The following is a 14,281-nucleotide window of genomic DNA, read 5'->3' on the forward strand; positions in this document are numbered from 1 at the left end:
GGTATACCATAGTTTTTGCTTTTTTTTCTCAAAGTGTGAGCCACTGTATGCATATTATATATTTGTTTCGTTTTTTTTGCTTATAAAAATAAATTTTAAGGAGCCATAATTTTTATTTCGTCATATATGACTGTTCAGTTCAGTTATCCGCTTTCACAGTTCTTCCTATATGATATTCATCACATAGGAAGAACTATGAAACTGATAAACACTTATGATTATAATACAATTATTGAATTGTTTTCCGACAGGATGGATGTAGCAATAAAGTGTCTAAGTGAAGAATTTTTAAAGTGTCCTCCAGAAGTGAGAAGTGATATGCTACAGATTATTCATCATATCCTAGAGATCAAATCAGTACCGTCTAATGTTGCATTTCCACTCGAAGATGTTTCAAAATCTATAAAATCCGAAAAAGGTAATAAAATATTCTGGAAGCGTACAAATAGTGGTACTAACGAAAGGGATATTTGTGTATCATAATTCTAATAGCGTAACTGGTCAGCGAAACCATCATCGTCTCTATTACATTCATAAAGCGTTTTTTTATAAAATTGAATTAAAAGCATTATGCAAATTGGCCTTGACATTATTTATATTCTTGATTATGAAAATTTCTTTTCGTTATTGTTACTTATTCGACACATAATTCAGTGAACATATAAAATTATTCAGCAATCATTTCGGATTCCATAAGAATCACTGAAATGAGCAGTGATTGAAGATGTGGTTTTACAAATAGAAATAAGACACGAACCTTACTAACATGGAGGTAGGATGACATATATTTGTTAAATGAATATGGGAGTTCTGGAGGTTTCTCTTGATTCTCATGTAATCTATTTCTTATTTGCTTGACTTTCCATGGTGGTTGTTTAATTAAAAATTGGGAGGACATGGGATATACATTAATGAATTTGATATTTGATACAAGGAGAATAATTTTAACCAACACTTATGCAAATCATGGCTTCGACAGTCTCCCTCCCCGCCGTACACATATCACTTAAGGAACTTCCTCCATGCAAAAACTTCGCATAATAATTGCAGTAAGATTACTTGGAAGTCTCCTAAACCAGGTCTGGAACCTATAATTTTTGGCCACTTCAGACTTTCAACAAGCAACGTGATTAATAATGCTACAGATGCTTGGCCTTTCTTCTGAGAGATGCGGACGCCGCACCTCGACCCTGTTTATATTACCATATTCCTGGATAATTTGCTCCTATCTGATAAGTTAATTATGTTGACTGGGGGATATATAAATAGCTATCAGGTCCATAAATCAAAAGATGGATTTAGAGGTTATGGATGCCGCATATCTAGACTTAACTGAATTTCGACATGCTTCATATTTTCATATTGTGATCGCCAGAATGCCAGTTCCATCATCATTTTAGTCTTCTGATGTTTAGCCCTAGCCATTGAAATCGTGTTGTCTGTTTTGCTATGTTTTTTGCTAAGACTGTCTTCAACTCCTTTTTAGGCCGACACGTTCTATGTCAGTAGTTAGTAGAAAAGATCCTAAGCTTGACTTATGACCAGCTGTACTAACCTAATTCCGAATGCAATTTATAATGTCATATAGGACATTATAAAGCCGATATGTATTTCATTTGACTGTTTAGAATGACAGTAAGATTTTTCTCTCACACATATTTCAGGTTATTAATAATGGTAAACTACACCTTATGTTAAATTCTGTTTTTATAGTGTCAATTTCGAGTATCCCGCCTGCACTAAATTTGTCAGATTGGCATATTCACATCCTGATATTATGGTATAAAACCTCTCAGTAACGCCTTTAATTCTTTTCAGGTAGTTGGCTTGTTTGAACTATCAGTAAACCAGATGTGTATCGTACGCTTGTACTGCAAGTTGCAATGACCGTAGCATTTTTTGTGTGATTGGAGTGTTGCCATTCATATTCGAGGATACATAATGCTAATAACTTCGTTACGATTTTGTTGAATTTAATTTGTGTGTGTAATTTTTTATTTGTAAATTTTATATATATTCAGGTTTTTGAGCAATATATTAATTATTATTATTTAGGTCAATCCTCAGTTTCTCTCTATTGTGATGACGAAAGCATAAACACTTGGAGAGAAGCAATTTTCAACTGCACTGTAAAAGATATAACGGTTATACTTGCTCAAGGAGTTACAGGAATTATTCATAGGTAAATTATTATTTTGATTTAATTAATTTCTATAGTATAGTAGTTTCTATACCGATAAGCTGGACAACGAATTAGGTATTAATTGTGTATTATTGGACATTTTGTGTGATTTCAAATGGTACCAGTCTGGTACATAATTTATAAAAAAATTCCAGAAGGATGTTTACAAACTTTCACATGCAATTTAATTCTTAAAGTTTACTAAAATATTATATATCCTAAATATTAAACGAATTAATGTTCTGTATTTTCCTTAATTAATACTTTACAGTTTGCATTAGAAATTAAGCTCAATAATTTGCAGAAACGCAATTCGCCTGATAACACACGCATGCACACTATCGCACAGATGCATATTTCTATATGTGGACAGCTCGTGCATAGGCACTGCGGAACTGCAGTGCCTATACCCTCAATTTTTATCGATATATAAATATATTTATTAATTTATTTATATTTGCTTTTAATATTTAATTTTATCATCGACAATTTAATACAATTCTCTTATTTTGTATAAAAAATAATAAAAATCCATCTTGTAGCACTTAGGAGGACGAAGGACGCTAGAAGCACTGTGTTTACCACAGTTTCATATCGCTACGTACGCAAGCATATGCACGTCAAATGAGATGCGAGTTATTAGCGTAATGCGACACTGTTTTTCGCGCAGTTCCACTGTTGTTTATATGCAGTTTGCGCCAGTAGTAGTTATTAGTGCTTATCGTGTTTACTCCGTCTCTTTAAATATTTGGACATTACAATTAAAGGATTTAATTGTAATGTCCAAAAATTGTAAATCCATTCCGTTAATTACAATTAAAGGAATGGATTTTATTTTTAAGTAATTTTGAATTATACTAAACTGTATAATTTTATCGATAATAAACAATATTTTTTCATGTTTAATTTTTTTTAATTTTTACCGTAATTTTGATATTTCATCTAAACACGTATACATTGTACTTACAGTGTGTATGTATATTGCGAAAGTTGCAGCACCCCCACGATTTCAAGCCACGAGCCACCACTCGTTAGTAGCACTAAAATGAAGATCACGCGCCTGCCCTAATACAGTGCTGAGTTGTAAATACATGTTTATTTGTTCCCGGAGCGTTTAAAATATTATTATTACACGATTGATTCTGTCAAGTATTTTACAATGTAAAATATTGCATTGTTAATTAATATTATTATATGCATTATATGCATTATGCAATATGCATTATATATGCATTAATAATAATCTTCTTCTTCTTCTGCAGCTTCTCTCACTTAAGTGGGGTCGCTGTTGACGATGAGTCTCTTCCACATCCTCCTGTCTTGGGCTGTCACCACATCCAAGTTCTTCATCCTCAAGTCCTCTTCTACCAGCTCCCTCCATCTCTTCTTTGGCCGCCCACGCTTCCTCCTTCCTTACACATCCATCTGCATGACCCTTCTTCCCACATATTCGTCCTCCCTTCTCATCACATGATCAAACCATCTCAACCTTGCCTCCTGTATCTTCGTTCCTAAGTTCGTAACTTTCACTGTTCCCCTCACATAGTCATTTCTCAGACGATCCTTTCTGGTCACACTGCACATCCACCTAAGCACTCTCATCTCTGCTACTTCCATCCTGCTGATGTTATTTTTCCTCAGGGCCACAGTTTCTATAGCATAAGTCATAGCTGGCTTCACTACTGTCCTATAGATTTTGTTTTTCAGATTGATCGGCACCCTCTTATCGCATAACACTCCAGCAATCTCCCTCCAGTTCCTCCAATCCGCTTGTATCCTGCATCCCACTTCCTTCTCAGCTCCTCCATCTTCTTCCACTGTTGAACCTAAGTATCTAAAGTCCTTCACCTTCCTGATGACATTTCCTTCCAGCTCCAGGTCTGTCTCCTGGCCGCCGCCCAATGTGCAACACATATACTCTGACTTACTTCTGCTCAGTCTCATACCTCTCTCTTCCAGTACTTTTATCCATCTTTCCAGTTTAGTTCCCGCTTCTTCTCTTGAATCTGCACACAGCAAGATGTCATCTGCATACAACACATTGTCCAAGGCGCATCTTCTCTCACCTCCTCCGTCACCAACTCCATCACAATGTTAAACAGAAATGGACTTAATGCTGACCCTTGATGCAAGCCAACTGTTACATGAAAACTTTCTGTCTGTCCCAGACAGGTCCGTATGCTTGTCTTCACATTTCTGTACATCTCCTGCAGCAACCTGACATATTTCTCCGGACCTTCTTCTCCCTCAGACACCTCCAGACTTCTTGCCTTGGCAATCAATCGTATGCTTTCTCCAGATCAATAAATGCCAGATGTAGCTCCCGTTGTTTCTCTCGAAACTTTTCCATCATCTGCCGTAACCCAAAGATAGCATCTGTTGTTGATCTTCCAGGCATGAAGCCAAATTGTTCCTTTGCAATCTCCACCTCCTTCCTCAATCTTCCATCAAGAACCCTTTCTAGGATTTTCATTGTGTGGAACATCAACTTTATTCCTCTGTAATTTTTACAGTATTGTGCATTCCCTTTACCCCTGTAGATGGGAACGAGCGTACTCTCCCTCCATTCCTCAGGTATATTTTCCTGTTGGCAAACTTTCATGAACAGGTCCCACAGCAGGTCAATTGCCTCTTCCTCCAGAGCCTTCCATGCCTCCAATGGAATCCTGTCAGGGCCCACTGATTTTCCATTCCTCATCCTCTTCATGGCCTCCGTCATATGCATTAATAATATGCATTATTAATATTAACTGTGGTGGTTTCCATTACAAAGTTAGAATCATTGCAGATGTTAACATGCAGTTGTAATAACAATGCAGATGTCAACGTGCAGTTGCAATGTCAATAATTTATTATGCATATCTTTCTTTTTCATATCTCTGTATGCTGTCCTACAATTCGTGTTAATATTGCAAATATATGAAAAAGACGTCTTTATTGCACTCTTCTTAATGTGTATTTGTAAGCATTTTCGAAGGCAAATAGATATTATTAAAATATTATTATAGGGTAACCGAACTTCTGCAAGCATGTACTAAACATTCCATTCCAATAAGCTGCCAACGCGGAACCATAGAACAGCACGTTAAATCCATTGCATCCACCGTATCCATCTTAACAGAAGTTGTTGATTATCTGGACGACTTAGAACATGGTAAGTTCAAAGCAGCTGTTGAAGATCTGTTTACTTGATGTTCTTTGCATATATATGTTTAGTTTGGCATATAAATATTTATTGGCTGCACCTGATGATTTATACTGAGATTTTAGGAACTTGTTCAACTTTTAATATCGACTCTTGTACACTCTCAAATTCCAGGTTTTATGTTTCGAAGAAAAATCATGTTTTTTTTATTATTTAGAAAATTATATTTGCTGTGGTTGATGGATATAATGTATATATGGATTTGCAAATACACTTTGAATGGTGTAGATAAGAAGTTGAAAATCTACAACGATATTGCATATCACTGAACTAGTATTTTACACTTCACTAAATATTTTCATAATCTTTCCACTTCCACATTTTACTGAAGATTATTTTCAGATGAATTTTAGCAAATTATTCAATTATAAATTATAAAATTATATCGCATTATTCCACTGTGAATCAAAACAACAAATATAATTTCTTACTGGAAAGAGAAACATGTCATTGAACGACTTCGTATACCAACATATGTAAACTAACACCATCCAAAATGAATAAAGAAATATGAGAGCATCATCAAATCTTATCACTTGTCACATATTATAATTCTGTTGCTGACCATCATACTGTTATCAGATAATACCATCCAGAATTCTACAGGCTAAGAGTAATACTTTTTTGTAATGAATATCAGAAATTGAATTTCTAGTAACAAAAAATATTTCATTTCCTAAAGCAAAATTTTAATTGGTTGAACTCAACTTTGTGATCATTTGGTTACATAAGAATACTAATTTAAGACCTTTTGTTAACCAGATTACAAATGTAGGTGCTATTTCTCAATTTTTTATTCATTAACGGAGATAAATAAATACCGACGAAAGTTAAATTAGCATTACGTTTTATATTTTAGTGTGAATTTTAGTTACCGAAATGGGTTTGACCAATCGCAGCTTATTATTCTGATGACTAAACTCATTGTTCTAAAGTATACTTTTTAATCTAGGAATAACCAGAATAACTGCATAGGAAATAAGTGTTCAAAATAAATTATTACAGCAATATTCTATCATGAATTATATGAATCGCAAAAGTGGAATTATACATTACAAGTGTATCATCTGTAATCGCAAATATGCATGGTTTTCAAAATCACATGCCAGATATATTTAAAGAAATGGCAACGTTTTTTTAAATATTGTAAACTGAAATCAATAAATTTTATATTTGTTTACATTAGAATATTTTCTTAAACCTATTGACTCACTTCAAATTCTTTACATAGCCCTTTCTTAGACCAAACTACTGGATGTAAAAAATATATGAAGTAAAATGAAAATTGTTTCATATTCTGATGCAAAATTACAATAAATGACTAATACATCAACTAGCTCTTTTTCTAAAATGATACGCTAGATCCTGAAATAGTTCTGGATTTTCAGTGACACAATTTCGATTATAAATTGTTTTAACAAAAACTGTAAGTGTGTTCTTTAGCGAAGAATAAGCGCAAATTTACCGTTCGATACATGAGGATTCAATGAAGTGTTTAATGAAACATTCTGTTCCATGATGTTATTCCACAACCTGCAGATGATTCCTAACCCTCTAGACGAGAGCATGAGTGCAGAAATACGAGAGAGAAAGAAAGAAAGCCGATATTCAGGCCATCTTTAAAACATATATCCTTTTTCTAAATGAGTTATATCTTAACACTCGGTAGTATTACACCTGCCAAGTATACGTTATATTTCATGTATTTAAAAATGTAAAGTTTAATTTCATTGTTAGTTTGCTTATTGTCTTCACTTGGTTAAAGATATAGGTAGTGAACTTTTCTTAATCATCATACGGACAGAATACCGAGAAATTAGAAGTCTGAAGTATAGCTGAAAGCTCAATTACATTTTCAATATATACAACTTTTAAATATCTTTGTCATTAATCTTAATTTTCTGAAAAATTAATATTTTTCATTTGATCTTCTCAAAGTATTCTCCGACATTGGAGGAAAGCCAACTCAGTGCCATACTACCAGATAGGAGATCCTTTTAATTTTGCACTCGAAACTCGATATTTTCAGCAAATCTTCTCTGTAATTTTACGTGTGTTTAGAAATGTGTATACAGCATGTAATTCAGCCAGATGAAACAATACAATATTGAATTTAGGATGTATATATTGAGAATACTCATATTATTCAATTTTGGTATCAGTCGGATCATTTATCGGCAAAGCTCGCACTGAAAAGTGTTTTCTTGTTTGTAAAAGTGTAATTAGTAAATCTCCTTTACCTAATTAATTTAATTTGTGGCCTCTAAAAGATCATATTTTCCTGCATTTCCACGCCTAGGATATTACTACGTGGATTTAAAGATTAAAATAATCCCAATCTACCTAATCACTCGGACAAAAAAGCATCGTATTAAATCTTTGTAAAAAGGTTTTCGAGTTATTTCACTTTTGGTTTCAGTCGGTCCGTTTGTAGCGGCAAAAGGCAAACTCGAATTATATCTCCAATAGAATCTCGATAATTGGTCGAAATTTCATAAATTGTGCTCAAAATGATTTGAAATAGTAATTAAATTCTATAGGCGAATTCCTCCAAGCTTGATTGAATTCAATAAAACGTGAGGTCGACATTCACTAGTAAAATTTATTACTTCATTTCAAAAGTATCGTTTTGTTACAAAATTCAAAACTCTAACAGTAAAACGCCATTATGTCATCAGAACATCACCTAGAACTGGCTATAGATTGTGATCATGAAAGGTGCCGCTCTACCTGAATGTTATTATGATTCTCTGTGATCTTTTCTTTTTTATTGTTGTACTTATCAAAATTTTTTCTATCAAAGATATGAGCAAATATGCACAATGCTACTCGTTATCTGAGAACAATGTGACTCTACATAATATTAACTGAAGGTACTAGGTGGACAATGTGTGCAATCATCCGAGTCACATCGTAGAGTAAACTAATATTTCCTTTCCTGTCATTAAGTTTCCAGGTGATAACGTCATATCACCATATTACGCAGTATATTACTTGAAATCGAGTTCCTTGAATATATTTTCTTAACACTCTTTTTATCGCTTCTGATGACTGAGTGAAGGTTTGTTCCAGAAAAAGACAAGTAAGTGATGAGGTTATATTGGTAAATAATTTAATTTATTAATACTGGTCAAATCCAACTTTTTAATGAAATATATAATATTCATTCAGATTAATAAATTATTATTTTACTTTACTTTTATTATTTCACACAAATAAGACTTGTACTTTAGATTAATATAAACGTCTACTAATAACAAATAATATATTTTAAAAGGAGCACTTGCATTTTATTATTTCTTATAATAGCTAAGCTTTTGGTATTGTAAATTTAAAGGTTTAGCTGCTTATAATCTATTTTAGGAAGACTCAGGGTTAGTTGCTTGTATGCCATGGTTGACGTCAGTGAATTAGATATGACGATTCATAAGCTAATAGTATTTGAAAGATGATATTTCTATTACTTAAAGTGACAGTCATTGACTTATCACCCTGCAAGCTGTTGGATAATACTGGTTTAAAATCAAGTGAATTAACTTCAGGATTGAAAAGGCCTTAAAGATGCTTCGCTTCCTACTTGAAATTCGAACCCATGTCTTTCCAATCTAAGATTCCTTGATACCGATTGAAATACCTTTCCAAGAAACCTAAATTCTTCACGCTTTAGTAGTTTGTGGATCCCTCTTTGATCCGTTCCTCCCGTTATAGATATACTCTCTCTCTCTCTCTCTCTCTCTCTCTCTGACAGTTTGTGGCTGAGTCATCTATTTTAGATCATTTATTAATCCATATAACGACTGGTTATATTGTTTCCTAGATGTACTGGTATGTACATCTAGGAAAATATTTCAAATATTTCAGTTAATCTAAGCTCAAATCGGGACTCTGTAGCCCAGTGGAGTGTTTCTATAGTGTTTTTCTTAAGCCATATCGCACTGTAGATGACACTGAAGCATGGTTTGGGGAAAATATTACAGAATCGCTCATCGACATGATGAAATAGACATGGATCTTCTCTGTAAATCCGCCAATATATGAAGGATTATATGATCTAGTATACTGTGCTGCATATTCATCTGAATTTATCTTATCAAACACTAGATCCAAATATCTGACTACTTGCTGCAGACCATTACAGAATCCAGAGCAAACTTCACAGTAAAGGTGCATTCAGGTATAGGGTGTTTTCCTGATTATCTATGACACAGCCCATTCAACAGGAATCTATGCTTGCAATTTATATAATTGATGCTTAGCGTATATGTAGCTGACTCTACATAGAGCCAGAGAATGCGTAACTCTTTCAGTTCTACTACTTCTTTAAATCCATATTAGAAAGTACTACTTTACTTGAATCGATGTAGATTTATCAGAGAGCGAGATTTCAATGCATCATTTGGAATTCTTATTACCTTTGGTGATAGCTTCCTTTGAGTTTCTTGCCATAGGTGGTATCTCACATTTTCATTGACTGAGAGACATCTACGCCGATTGAACACTGCGAAGTGGAAAAAAAATGTGTTCTAGTGCAAAGCGTCGCGGTTCCTGCTACATGCAGATGAAGGCTAATAACCTAAAATGCATGTCTTCCACTTTACACTAGGTGGAAGTCGTGTTATGATATAAAGAATGTTTATGGGTCATTTACTATCTATAGATATACGTATAGATAGTGTGGCGTACCTTTTACTCAGAGTAGAGCACTTGAACTCTGGTATGTTGCACCTGTTTTCAGACGGAGAAGCTGTTTTCCACCATGAAAATATAGCATGTCACTTTTTAACACTAAAGAATTGGTTCGAGGAAGACATAGGTAAAGGCACCAGGTATTTTGAAGAGCTGGAGAATTCATTCTATCGCAACCTGTACGAACAACTCTGGAATGTTTTAACATGTTCTGCAAAATATATAGACATTTCATTCACCTCTATTTCCAGACTATCTACCATAGGTTGTTATCCATACAAAATGTATACCCAACATGATATTACGCACGTGATCATAGTTTAACATTATTTCAGAGATATCATATATTTATTTCAAAACAGAGGAGTGTTTCAATGCTTGTATCTTCTTAAGTGAATGGAATATATGACTAGACGCTACAGCGGGAAACAATTAGAATTCCATTACCAGTGTAGAGATTTTGCTTACGGTTCTTAAGATGTTGATATCTTATCGATTTCAAATTCTAAGAAGTTTGAATTGTATGAGTCAGTTTTAAACATTTAACTTCTCACACCTGCATGCATGAAACTACTTTCACTACAATTATTTACATATAAAGAAATAAATGAACATGAAAGTATATGGTGGAAAAAAATAAAAAACAGTACTGAATAATTACAACGATATATGTTATGTGTCGTTGTAATTATTCAGTACTGTTTTTGCGCCATACTGTATTAGGTAAAACGTATTGAAGAAATGTGAATACCTAAAGAGAAATTTTGATATTCTTATTTTTATTATTTTTATATGAGCTTCATGTATGAGTGGTTGCAAACCTATAAAACAGCAAAGACGTGTGTGACTAGAGAAAAAAAGAGAAGCTGTTGATTGTCTAAACATTACTGTTAATCGTAACCGTAGTAGGTATTTATTTATTTTTTTTTGTTTATCCATTGTTTATTTTATACGTTAGAGGTAAACGGAATGAAAAGAACGATAGGAAATTGTTTTGATAAGTTTGAAGCCGAACTTGGTAACAATAGCCGCTCGTTTTTTATCTTGTGTAGAATAAAGTGTAGAAACAGTGGTGTCCAGGTCGGTGGGACAGTACCCATGAAAATATCTGGAGTAATGACAATGCACAAATAGTCTATAGGAAGTTTATGATCCAATGATTTTGCTTCTATAATAGAAGCAACTGTTTGTTTCCAAACTACTTGATGGCCTGTTGTAGTTGTATGGGATGCCAAGCCTGATTTATGCTGTCTTCCTTTTTTTTAGACATCTTTGTACGTGCTCAGACATGCGGATTCTCCCTCCCGACATTCCCGTCTGGCCTACATAGCAAATGCCACAAGAGTAATAAAGCCCATAAAGGCCTGGTTTATTCATGGGATGATGTGGAGGTTTTGGTGGCAGTAAGAATCTGGAGATTTTTATGCAATGGTAAAAAAAAGCCACTTTGATGTTGTATTCATAGAGCAACGTAGCCGCTTTGTCTGTAACATTCTTGATGTAAGATAGTTGGATTGCATTCTTAAAATTTTGTTCAAGTAAAGGTGCCCCAGGAGAATTGAGTATTAAGCATTTTGTTGATCGTCTTGGGTTCATCACCATTGAATGCGAGGTTCTGCCTCAGGTAGTGCAGTTCCTCATTAATTTTAATTGACGTACTGGATATTGTGTATACTTTATCTCGTAATGTTTTAATCATGCCTATCTTTTGTAATGTATGATAGTGTGAAACGGTATGTAAAAGGTGGGGGGAGATCCGCATGTCTGAACATGTAAAAGATGTCGAAAAACGAAGACAACATAAATAAGGTTTGGAATGTCTCACAACTACCACAGGCTATCAAGTAGTTCGGCAACAACAAACAGAAGTGCCTTGTATTGATCATAACTGTTATACAAGAAAGTTCAAGGAGGCCTCGCAAATGCTAAGGATACGATCCCACACAATATAACAAAAACCAAGGTTCTCCTAAACCAATTTGGTTTGCTTTCAATAAAAATATAATTGCCAAGGACCTAGGATACGACACGTGCTATGCCAAAGCACGTGACAGCAACAACTAGCAGCGTTCCAACATGCATACAATAATGAATGTTACGTTTTTTTTTTTATTCTGATTACGTATTTGCATGTAACGATTGCGAAGTTCTGATAGCATCTAATATATGTAATTAACATCTAACAACATATAATATATGTTTCTAGTCTTTTGTTGTGTATAACTTTTTTGTTATCCCCTGACGACTTACGAAACTGTAGTGTTATAAAATTGTTTATTTTATTAACTCGTTATTTACCTTAAAATGTGGTCTCAATAACGGAAGCTTCCCACAGTGAAAATGAATTTTATTATATTCTATCAATTCAGATATTTGCAGCTTAACTCTTTTTCAATATTTTAGCTACGCTTACCCCTGATGAAGAAAAATGTCAAGAACAGTTAGAGTCTCCGAGGATGGATAGGTGTTTGTCCACTCCACCACAACTAACAGAGCATAATGAATGGTAAAGTATATCAGATATATAAAAAATTAATATACGAAATCCAGCCGGTTTTGTAAGATATTCATGTCTAATCCTAGCTGAAGTTACAAGACCAGCTTTAGATTAAAAGAACGAGATGTCTTTTCGCGACCCACATGGGTATGGATATTTGTAAATGTCTTTTAGTTGATCAGATTAATTTCATTATCCGGTGTAAGACTACAGATATTTATTAGAGAGCTGAAACAGGAAAAAAGTTCCATTATTTAAATTAAGGGAATATTAAATCCCACATTGTTTTAAAACCGAATAAGAAACTCAAAGATTGGAAGCAGAGAGTTTCATGCCGAATATAGTATAATAAACTATAAAAGTATCGGCGACTACTAGCGTGAGCTAATGCATGTACGTTTATAGTTTACTATACTATATTCGGCATGAATCTCTCTGATTCCAATCTTTGAGTTTCTTATTCGGTTTTAAAACAATGTGGGATTTTAATATCCCCTTAATTTAAATAATGTTTATGTCGCCGAAATGAAGCCTATTGGCTCTTTATATTTAAGTAAAATAAAGTTCCATGTTTGTTTCTTGTATAGAGCAGGGTTTCCGGATTATCTAAACTTTCGCCCAACCAATGCATAATTCTAGGATGAGATTAACGTAAAAAGAAACAAACAAGGATATGAACGAAGACAATTTAAAAACAAGAAAATTTATTAATAATTGTCCATGTTTAGGTAATACATTTTAAGTATGAACTAAATGAAAGGGCTCCCAAAGATCATTAGCAACTTTACTGGAATTAAACCATGAAGTAAACCGCAGTGTAGATTAAATCAAACATAGATAAACTATGGTTTATTAGCAAAAACATCACACCCTTAGCCTTCTCCGTCAAAAAAAAAAAAAAAATCTCTCTTCCTACATGACGTTATTCATTATTACCATTGCTGCTTCTGAATTATATAAATACCGAATTCCTGCAACTTAGAATACCGTTCTAATAATTATGGTGATGCATCAAACACTTCCTAAAATAATCGGTACGCCAGACGAGGCCATTTTGCTTAGTACATTATTTCTCTCTGATAAACTCACTTCGGTTACTTTCTTATTAGCATTTCGATTCTTCCTTATGTCTTTCTTTTCGAAATACACGTATTTTCATGACCGTTGATCCATTGACCTCACCACTATTATTTTTGCACTTCGCATTTAAAACTACGAAAAACTACTGGCGAACAACCACATGCAGTTAAGTATGGAACTTTATTCTCTCTCTCTCTCTCTCTCTCTTATTTAGTAATATATCTGACAATTAAATTAAATTTTGAAAGCATTTAAAGTTAGATTAAAAACAAAACAATATATGGAAAAATCCGTTATGGATGAATTTATGGATATATATATTCAGAATACGTAAACCTTCTGAATACTAGTTATTAGTTTCTTTGAAATTCAGGATATTTTTCGCAAACAAATGCAAAATAGTGTCTAACAAAAATACCATTTTGTTAGAATTAAGCAAAGCTTTTATTTTTGTTATATCATCTTCATTCATTTTTCACCTTACTTTTTAATGAGCCACTCAACTGTCTGTAATGGATAAGAAACTTTCTATAAGTAGAAAGAATTTTCACTTGGTTAGAATTTAAATTAAATTTGAGATCATATTCTTGTTTAGTCCGTTACCAAAGTGTAAGAAAATACATCTGCATGC

The 14,281-nt window shown here is 33.6% G+C and overlaps 1 protein-coding gene across 4 annotated transcripts in view; it reads left to right on the forward strand.

Annotated features, from left to right (window-relative positions):
- The window catches only part of LOC150108319 (uncharacterized), a 337,096-nt gene that overhangs the window by 145,499 nt on the left and 177,316 nt on the right, over nt 1-14,281 (forward strand). For all 4 annotated transcript variants that reach the window (XM_090390692.1, XM_090390693.1, XM_090390695.1 and 1 more), the window contains exons 17-20: nt 252-418; nt 2,056-2,182; nt 5,191-5,336; nt 12,477-12,579. In XM_090390692.1, the coding sequence (XP_090246818.1) occupies nt 252-418; nt 2,056-2,182; nt 5,191-5,336; nt 12,477-12,579 (543 nt within the window). The remainder of the gene's footprint in view (nt 1-251; nt 419-2,055; nt 2,183-5,190; nt 5,337-12,476; nt 12,580-14,281) is intronic.

This window comes from Typopeltis vanoorti, chromosome 3, assembly GCF_054136105.1.
Source record: "Typopeltis vanoorti isolate ZY-2024b chromosome 3, IOZ_Tvanoo_1.0, whole genome shotgun sequence".
NCBI classification, from domain to species: Eukaryota; Metazoa; Arthropoda; class Arachnida; order Uropygi; family Thelyphonidae; genus Typopeltis; species Typopeltis vanoorti.